Raw genomic sequence first — 10,914 nt, 5'->3', positions numbered from 1 at the left:
TGTGGATGTGCCAACAAGATTACCTTTGGCACCCGAAATAGGACCGTAGCCTGTTTTTGTTAATGCGAAACAGTACCACGCGATACTTCGGAGAAGAAACTCGCGTGCAAAAGCAGAGATGGAAAAGAAACTAATAAAAGAGCGTAAAGTAATTTATAACTTTATAATTTAAGGATGAATTTGGTTGTGTAAAAAGGGTAAACAACATGCTATGTTGGTTTTTACTACAGCCATATATTCATGAGTCGCGTCATCAACATGCAATGAAAAGGCCTAGGGATACTGATGGTCGTTTTGTGCCGAGCGAAGAAATCGATTCCTTAAAGACAGCCACTTCTGATTCTCCAAAGCATGTGCGCCTAGGGTCTTCTAAAGCACCAAGGGGCGAATCGTCCAATTCGCAGAATTGCCATCCATCATTGGGATATAATTTCCCTTCTTCAGATACAGGAGAGGAATGGTTAAACATGTCACCTGACCAAGGTTAGGTGAGTGTTGTTTCATATGCTTGGGAGAAATGAAGAAGTTACAACATGAGAGCGGGTTGATGGGAGACTCATGAGTGCTGAGAGGATGCACGGGCACGCGTTTATGGAGAATGAAGTTTATGTTGTTTGGGAGAGAGAGAGAGGAGTTGATGAAATCTTGCTGTTCAAAACTTTTTATGTATGTAGAATGTAAATAACTTTTGTATGCATTAAGAGTTGAGAAACAATTATAAAAAATTTGATTCACCAAATTTCATTGCATATTCTTTGAAGGTAGCATAGCTTACATTGTTTTTCTCATATATCAACATTACTCATTATATAACTTTCGCTACTAATGTGAGCTAGCTTTTTTAAAGCCAGTTCTGGATGTTTTACACTATAATGACTACTTTCTTTTTTCCAAAGAGTGATTGTTTTTTTTTTCCAAAGAGTTTTATTGTTTTGCTTTTTTGGTAGAGGTGGTCAAGTAGATGTGCCGGGCGCCGGGTGGGTTGAGTAATTGACTGATCAGTCAAAACGGTCAGAACCTAAATTAGATGCTCACCTTAATCATCGATGTCTGCCCGTTGAAAACCCTTTCATACGAGTAATGTGCTGAAGTTTATTGTCAAAGAGGTAATACTTCTCAACTCATGTAATACTGCATGTGTTATCGTTTGAATCTGTCTATTTGAGTTACATTTATCAAATGGGCCAAAGGCATTTATTGTATGAAACATTTCTTAAAATCGTTTTAGGAAACAGATTCACATTGACACTTGTACTATATGCTGATAGAGATCTTGTGACAGTTTTTAATGTCAACCCAACCTGAAATGTATTATTTACTTCTTTTGACTCCAATTTTCCATCTCTATTAAAATCATTCAGTGACTAGAATTGTACTCAAACATAAGTCTATGGATTTAATTTTTACAACAAAAATTTTCTTAGTTTTTTTTTTTAAATTTCTTCTTGTTATTGCATGTATTGAAGTCTCTAAACTTATTAAAATCCTTCAAATATGCCCGGTTTTCATGATTGGACCCTAAACCCGTATGAAAGACAAGATGCAAACATCAACCGAACTGGTAAGTGAACATGGTTTTTTTTTTCACGCATTGACGCTTTTATATAATTGCTAATTTTTCATCGGGTATCTTGTTTTGCATTTGTGATAGAGGTGGCCGAATGGGTGGGCTGGGCCGTGTTGAGTAACAGGTCAACATGGTCAAGTTTTAAGTGCAGGGCATAACTGGTTGTGCCAACTTACAATCACTCTGTTATTTCATTTCTTCAAAATCTTTATAGTAAACAGATTAGGCTATTTGTTGTGTTGATATTTTGTTAGTAAAATAGTTTTTAAGAGGTCTTATTTGTTCGACTTATTTGGCCCGTTTTTGTTTAAGTTAAACGTCATATGCTTGACGTGCTAGATGTATCGTTGAAGCTGGGGGTCAACCTACAGACTAATTTGAAGAATTATGTAAATAAGTAAATAACTGCTCATATTTTGTTAATTTTTTTTAATATTTTTGCCAATACAGGAAAAAATAGCTTTAAGTGTAACGGGTCAATTGGGATGAAACGATTAAAAGGCGCCCAACGTGTGTTACAAGGCATTAAACTTGTCAAAATAATTCTGTTATAATATACTCCATATTTGTAATTACTTAGACACTTTTTATTTATAAGAAAGTGTTCCAGTCCAACCCGATTCAACTTGTTTCACGACCCGTCCTCCAATGAGTCGCGCAGCTTGTCACACCTGCAGGCGGCCACGGGCCTGTGGGTTAGAAATGGCCTTAGGGACCAATATGTGCTAGCACCGTTGTGACTGGGAACCTCGTTAATTCAGTCTATCTCTATTAAGGATTGTAAGAGGGATCATTGTACGTTGTTTGAGCATATTGTTATAGATCTTTAACCAATTAAATACATTTATAAGGATAAAAATTTAATAAATTGTTCTTGGTTTTGGTTTTCTTAAAGGTGAGATATCCCTTTTGTTGTATATGAAGAACCATCCAAGTCATAATAAAAATGACCTTTGTTTGGACTTCGGAGAGAAATTGGAATTGGGCTCCATCTACCCCGTCTTTTTTTCTAATTAGAGAGCCCAACTGGTTTGGTTGGAAACCCAAGTTAAAACTAGTCAAAGTCGGTTTGGCCCAAACCGGTTTACAAGAGGAGAAAGAGTTTATAAGGGGAAAAAGATCTAAGCAGTTTGAAACTGGTTTAAAACCGAATCGATTACAAACTGACGGTTCAGTTTCAAACCAAGTCCTCCCAAACAGATTTATAGATCAGATCGGTTTCGGTTGCAGGTGTGCGCTAGTCGGTTCGGTTTATTCGATTAATTTTTTGGTTTGGTTTGGTTTGGTTTGGTTTGGTTAATAACCAAAATCAAAAATAAGCTAAAATTTTTATTTAGAAATACATGAAGTTGATGCACGAATACATGAAATGAAGATATAAATACATGAAGTAGAGATATAGACGCATGATAATAGCTAAATACATGAAATGGAGGTATAGAAGCTAGAAGTATATGAAATATGAATGGTTCGGTTTGGTTAATTTAGGTTAACCTAGAGTACAAAAATTAGCCGATAACGAATTTTTGGTTAATTTCCGTTCGGTTTCATCGGTTTCTGGTTTGATTCAGTTAACGACTTAGTTATTGCCCACCCCTAGTTTCGATTTAGGAACCAGTTTTATTGTGCACCTCTAGTTTTGATGATTATGTACATTCATTAATTTATTGTAAAATAATTATGTACATTCATTAATTTATTGCAATATATAAAAGAGATTTTTTTTAAATATATATATATAGTTATACTTTTGTTATGAATCTAGAAGGATCCAAGTGAACAACCTTACATCCCTGTCATGTAATGTTAAACACGGTCAGGCCAATGATATATGAGTGGATTTGAATAATACCACCTTCAATTATCAACATTGTGTTTCTGGTTTCCAATCATTTGGCACTCCACTAATGGCCACATCTGGTTATTAGAATGTATCCCTTAAACAATTCTTGAGAATATATTCCACAATCATTACTAGGTTATTATTATTATTTTAATAAGACTATATCACCAAGATAGCCATTGTTTTCACATATAATAGTGGAGTAATTACATATACATTGTGTATCATGCTTCATTTCCATCAGTAGATACTAAAAATCACACGGCACTCTAAGGAAGGTTCATGTTTCGGATATGCGAAATGGACCCATCGTATCCTTTCTTTTCTTTCTTTTTTTTATCATGTCTCTCTTAAACATTTGCCTTTCTGAAAATATCGGAAACACAAGTTCAGAATGTCTAAAATATGCAAGCCATTTAATCACCGATGTTAATGATATAATTCAACACTGATAGTGTTCGTCGTAACACATCGTTTCCCGAATTAGTGCATTGTTAAAGAAGACCGAAAATAATCACTTTAGTAAGAATTTATATTGTGTCTGGCAAAACCACCTAAGTCATGCATTTTACTATTTCAGCATGTAGAAAGATGATTACTCAGGCAAAAGCTTATATAAAGCAATTGATTCATGCATGACAAAGAATGTACATGTCGTACAACACAGATGCAAGCATACATTATATGAAAGTAAAGTCTCATACGCAAGAGAAAACAAATATGCAACATTAGAGTCACCCGTAACATGATATTCATATGATTTTTCTTTTTGACGACTATAAATATACACTACCAGAAGGATAGCTAATTCTGTAATTCTCCTCTTGTAATAAGCTCTAATGTTCAAGGTAGGCTTAACTCTTGTGATTACAAAAAAAACTAGAACCTATTGACTGACAAAAATAACAATAATAATAAGTTTGCGTACGAATGAAAAAATGGACCACACCTATAGTATCGCTAGTTTTGAATAACCCTGAAATGTCAGGGACATTTTCTATACATGAATGAGAATTATTGACAATAAACATACACATAAAATAAAAAAACAAAACATCAAACGCCATAATATTGTTCGTGGAAACTTTCTTGTCTTCGTGCATCTCTCAGCATCGGCCCCACCAACATATGTTATCATAGTACACCGACTGATTCGAGGGCCAAGAATCATAATCATAATCATTATCTTGTGGTTCAGTTCAAACAGTTCATAGATTCCAACCGGCCACCCTAACCGACAAAAACTTACAGGATAGCCACAGGTTCATCATCTAACGGCTGCAGGCACTCTTCAGGATTTGCATAAAAGTAATCTTCTTCTTTCGGTCTATCGGGCATAACCAATCTTTTTGTAGGGGCCCCCATTCGTTGCGCGTGTGTATCCTTAACTGCACCCGAAAAGTCATCCCAGCTCAAAATCCCACTTGTATATTTGTCTATTAACTCAACCAAAACCTTTCTGTCCAGTAAAATTGTCTTCTTAAAACCCAAAAACCTGAAAACCGTTAAAATGTTAAGCCAGAATAATAAAATATAATCAACAATGAACAATCAGATTATTAATATAATAAGTTATAGCTAACAATGTACCTGCGATGACCTTCTACAACCTTAGCCATGTTTCCATCATAAGTAGGGACAAAAATGTCACTCTCTAATGACACAAGATAATCCAATGCTGCCATTTGTGATGAGTGATTTTGAAAGTATTGAAGGTCAGCTGGCCCTAGCAATGTCTCCTTTCTTACCTGGTAAAACATTAACTCATAAATCGCGCTTAAAGTTTTTAAAAAAAATGATGAATAGTTTCGAAAGTAAATGAACCAGTTTCGGGTAGGCTTCTGCAAGACTATCCATTCTCCTTTTTCCACCATATATTTCACCAGCAGCAATGTAAATCTGGATGTCACGGTCAATATCAAGTGCTTTAAGTGTAAGAGCGGTTTCTTCAGGGGTCAAAGGGCATAAACCGTCTTTTCGTTTCAAATCAGAATTTATAATCTTTTCCTTCCACCATGGATAAGCATATCTGCATAAAGAAAACAAGTCACCACATGCAAAACAGTAAACTCTCAAATTAGTTATGTAAGAAAGTCAAACCTCATTCGGGTCAACTCTTCAACCTCTTCATCATTGCATCCTTGTGTACAGCCCGAAAACGCTAGCATATCCATTTCATATCTAAGATGAAGCACTATAAAAGGCCCGTTTTGTCTCAAAAGATTAACAACGCGTCTACCCAATTCTTCAATTTGAGTAGTGAATCTCAAAGCATTAAAATTTACTCGGCACCTAAGTTTTTGAAGGTCAAGAGGTTGACCATTATTGGCAAGCCGAGCATCGGTTCGGTTCAAGTGCACAACTTTGTACTTTTGAATCAGAGGAAGAATCTGTTTGCATTGTGTAAAATAAACACTATCAAATACACGAAAACTCACTTTAAAATAAAGAATATAAAAAAAATACCTGATTATGATAATAAGAAATATCAGACCAACTAACTGGAGGCATCGTATGCACAATTCCTAATTCGACTCTCTTTCTAAGCCTCGGGGGAAGCTGTTTAAGTATCCGGACTTCATCTCTCAAGGATGTAATGAAATGATCAACGTCAAATATGTCCTCAAACTCACTGTTACTCACAAATCACCATAATCAAAATCATATGACCGTAAAGCATAAAAATATATAAACTTCCGCATGCCACATATTAGCACACCTTGGATCAGCCCAGAAAGAAGTTTTATCCAGCTCAGGAACTATCAGAGTAACATTTAAATATCTAGCAATAGCAACCATATCACAAATCTGCACAATAAAAACAGTCAATATAGCAATTAGCAGTCTGAACTTATGGCACGACGCGAAAACACAACACGAAATTCGCAGGGTTGGGTTTCGCAAAAACAGGTTCGGGTCAGTTTTAGGTTGCACTCGCATTCCCGTTTAGCTAAACGGGTTGTTTTCAGGTTAGACCCGTTTAACCCAATTAATTTTTATTTTAGATTTTAATATGGTTTAGGTAATAAATAAAATTGGTTTGGTATCTAATACCAAAATTTAAAACTAAAAAGAAATTGCCATAATATTTTATAACCAAAAATGCATTTTTTACATAAACTTGTTTTTTATTTTTGTTGTATAAATGTAAATTTAAAGTATTAATATGTGAAAAAAGAATAAAAAAAACTTTCGGGTCCAACATGTCGTGTTCGGGTTCACATGCCTGACAATTCATGTCAAATTTTCGGGTTCATGTCAGGTTAGACCTGCCAACCAGCGAACACGGCCCGTTTAACACCCCTAACCGTAAGCAATTTGCTTAAATTTTATCTCAAGCTACAACGATAACACTCACAGCAGACCGCATTTGATTAAGTCCTCCGTTACACGAAACCACCAAGTAACCATTATTCTTGTAAACCCCTACATTAAACCACAGCACCAAATTAACCAACTGCCATAAACCGAAACAACTAATCATATATCAACTTACTTTTCGGCGGAAGAACTTTAACCGGAACATCCTGCAACAACTTAACATCGAAAACAGCAGCAGAATGAGTAGTGAAACAAGAAGGCCAGCCTTTCAAAACCCTAGGTCCCCAAGAATCCCCAATAGCAGTCAACTGAACCACACAAGTCCACAATATCACCATCGTTGTTGCCCTAATTAACCACACCTTCATTCTAGGAGAAGAAGACCTTGCATTAATCGAACTCTTCAATTTTTCAACCCTAATTTCACCGAATTTCTTCAATCCAATTGCAAACCTCCGTTTCTTCTTATTATTATTGTTATCTCGATCCTCCAGCCTACACATTATTGCTCTATCGTACATCAACAACTCCAAACCCTAATTCGAGATCTAATTGGTTATGTAGGGGACACAATTAAGGCCGATCCAACCGCAATTGAATGTCTACCGACAACGAAACAGCTGTCACAAGCTTAATTATGCTATCATCCAGTTACACGAAAACCCTAGCCTTTCAGAGGCTAATTTACGGCGCAAATTACGAACGAAAGTGGCCTTGATTTCATAAGCGCATTGAATTTGTTATGAAATCTTAATAATCGAGGCTTTAAAGCACAAATTGAAATCTGGATTGAGGCGATGGATAGGTGTGAAGGCAGAAAGTGGTGGTGGCCGGAGATAGTTCCGGCGAGAAGAGATGAGAGGAAGTGTCGGTGGCCTGAAGAGAATGTGACTTGTATTTGTGAATGTGATGAGATATAAGTCACTCGGTGCACAAGGATCTATGGGAACTACTTATTATTATGTGCCAATTTTAATATATTTCTTTTTATTATATGGTTTGAATCAAATAAAAATAAAAATAAAAATAAAAATAAAATTACTTGACTTTTACAATTAGTATGTTAATTTAATTTATTCATCGATTTTTTTCTATTTTTATAAATATGCTTGATGACATATAATTTTAGTTTAATTTTATAAATATATACTTATTTGTTAAAGTGGACTCACGTTCGATTTTCACTTGTGTCATTTTTTATGGATTATGGCAATGAATAATTTGAGTCGCATCTTGTGTAAAAACTGTCGGTTTCAAACCTCGAGTCCACACGAGTTTTCGTTCCACCGTGTGTTACGCAAGAGAGTTTTGCTCTTATTGTCGCACAAAGTGACAGCCAGCGGTATAGTTTCTCAGAGTAACACCCAAGTCAACCTTTAAAGTCAATGTGCGTCCGGTTAAGACGCCTAGTCTGGCCGAAGTGGGGCAATGGGGCTCTCCGAATTTGGTTAGTACGGTGGCTTAAAACATAAGAAAGTCGTCCTTTCAAAAAAAATTGAAATGGTGGTGGAGTAATAAGTAAGAGACTTGGTGTTTCATGTAACCTATGTTCGATTTCTACCATCATCATTTAGTTTCGGCAACACCAGGTGATGATTGGAAACCAGGTGAGTAGATGGCGTTCGCCAGTTAGATTCTTGAATTGAACATATTTTATCTCCTCGCACTATCTTGTCTTCAGATGAATGTTCACGGGTGTTGAGCTTAGGTAAGGGTTTTCCCCGTATCGAAAGACGAGTGTAACTCGATGTGATTAATTTAATCAGTACTTTATATTTGAAAGATTCATCGGTCGTTCAATATATATCACACACACTTGTTTTTTAAATCTTAGCTTCGAGTTAAAGATTTATTAAAGAAATAAAAGCAATCTGCTTATTTAAAAAGTTAATTGTATTTTATAAGTTGTAACAAGTTAATCATCATGTATCTATACTATATTACAAATTTATAATGAATAACATAAAGAAAACTATTTTAAGTATTATTACCATTATTAATGCTTATTATATAACACTCAGTATTTGTGATTAAGACCATGTGTAGTGAAAAAATGCTTAAGAGAGTGAAACCTTTATGTCGGAGGCTCATACCCAGATTCATCAAATCCACCACATCTCCTTCATGCATGCCTCCTTCGCCCCCTCATACGTGCATTAACCATCTTGCGTACCCGCCCTCTGCGCCCCCTCTGACGAGTTATTTAACACCTCTTTCAAAAGTGGTGATGATTTGAGCAAGAGCGTCACCCGACTACTAACAACAAGGGAAAATTTTGTTATCTTCTTTTAATAACTTGAATACAAAACTTTTAGTTGTTTAAAAGACTATCTCTATCATTAGGATTTGAGCCACCAGCCCCTATCATTATACCAATGTGGCAATGTATGATTATTTATATTTTATCAAAATAATAGTTTCATAAAAGATTTAGATATCGATAAAAAGAAAAGGAAAAAAGAGTGAACGGTAAAAAAGAAAGGTAAAACAAAGAAGATTCCAATCGAACGTGAAGCCGAGTCGTAGTGAGAAAGAGCCGATTGCTGCTCAAAAAAATAAAAAATTAAATTAAATTAAAGAGCCAATAAATGCAAGCCAGCATGTATTTACTCAACAACCCACCGAAACTTAAACACGTGTCACGACAACCTTTCACTTATCACGTATTTCTATACTTGATAGATTCCAGATCCGATTTATTTAATATCGTCAGCGCCGACAATATCTCACGATACAACTCCCCAATTCAAATAAATATTAAATAAAACCTTGTTCATATTTCTAATATCATTTTTTACGGCTAATTTAGACTATCGACGGGTCAGTGACCCAACCGATCATCTTATTTTCTCGAATATTGGAGACCACCTTTAGGAGAAAACCGACGATAAGTAAGAAAACTCTCTGACCAGCATAGAACCCCTGAGTTTTTATTTTTTATTTTGTTAAATGTTGACTTGAGTCCAATATCACTCTCTTTTTAAATTGAAGTATTTGGGTGTCTCATTTCAACAACTTAAATAGAGATCATTGTTCAGATTTCTAGTATCATCAAAAATATTTAAGGTGTGAAATAATATTTAAAATGTGAAAGAAGAGGTAATGAGTTCAAACATTATTGGGTGGAAAAAAAATTAGCCGTTAAAAAAATAACGAATAACATTTTTGTTTTATGTAAAAGTAATGGGCCAACAAAAGGCTTTAGAAGAACAAGCTTTAATCATCCTAAAATTTAAGGCACAGTTCCTTATAACGAAATTAATACACCTCGCGAAAATCATCGTTTAAAGATCATTATAGTAGTCTTTCAAGAATCCGAAATACTCTTTCCTAATGGATATGAAACGACGCATGCATTATAAGTGGGTATAATCTTACAATTGTTCCACACGAGTTATTCTCGCCTGTCAATGATATTATAAAAACCGTCTTTGACATGGACGACATCTACCTTGTTTAAGAGTAACTACCTTTACCAGAGACAACAGTTCGTTATAGTCGTATCAATAAACGGAGAAATCACCCTTATCATGGGCGACCGCTCAGCAGGTTATCAAACATCTTGACAGTTTAGTGTAGATTGACAAGACACAGAGATTAAGACTATCCATATTGGTTAGGGTTAAAAACAATCACAAACATGTCTAGTAGTTGCCAAATCAAAATTCACTAATCATTTAAAAATATCTGTTTTTCTTTCTATCCCTTAAATATCGTTACTAATCCTTAATTTTTCACATCATCATTTACATGTATTTTTAATATTTGATTTCTTTTTATATATAATAAATCTATTTTAAATTTGTATTATTTAACTTTATATAATATAATTGAAAAAAAAATATTAATCTATATGCAAAATTTTAAAAATTTAATTGAACATACTAAAAATGTTTTTAATAAAAGTAAACATTACATAAATTAGAAGCTATAAACAATAAACGTTACATAAATTAGAAATCTAACAACAAAAGTTACACCAATTTGAAAAATCTAAGGTTAGCCCTTCAAATTATCTATAATCTTAACGCACATTTATTCATGTTCAGTGATATCCATGAATATGATTTTCTTTCCTTGTAGTTCAATTTCATTAGATCTTCGTAAATGTCGATCGCCTTTTTATACGTCGATCTGTTTTTTGTTAATTCTTCAACAAGTTTTGCTTTTATCAAAAAACGAC

At 34.6% G+C, this 10,914-nt stretch overlaps 1 protein-coding gene across 1 annotated transcript; it reads right to left on the bottom strand.

The window, feature by feature from the left end:
- Positions 1–4,379: 4,379 nt before the first annotated feature.
- On the bottom strand, positions 4,380–7,267 carry LOC143567486 (rhamnogalacturonan I rhamnosyltransferase 1-like). Its single transcript, XM_077053894.1, has 8 exons — positions 6,907–7,267; positions 6,769–6,836; positions 6,130–6,218; positions 5,877–6,042; positions 5,511–5,800; positions 5,235–5,439; positions 5,001–5,158; positions 4,380–4,905 (listed from the first exon to the last, which is right to left on the bottom strand). Exons 1-8 carry the CDS (start codon positions 7,250–7,252, stop codon positions 4,656–4,658), a joined length of 1,572 nt encoding a protein of 523 aa, XP_076910009.1. The 5' UTR covers positions 7,253–7,267; the 3' UTR covers positions 4,380–4,655.
- Between the last annotated feature and the right edge of the window lie 3,647 nt (positions 7,268–10,914).

This window comes from Bidens hawaiensis, unplaced genomic scaffold, assembly GCF_021521415.1.
Source record: "Bidens hawaiensis isolate Kalapana, Puna unplaced genomic scaffold, B.hawaiensis_p1.1 tig00023408_1, whole genome shotgun sequence".
Classification (NCBI taxonomy): Eukaryota; Viridiplantae; Streptophyta; class Magnoliopsida; order Asterales; family Asteraceae; genus Bidens; species Bidens hawaiensis.
Note: the sequence above shows the minus strand (reverse complement) of the source record. Positions and strands in the feature narration are given on the sequence as shown.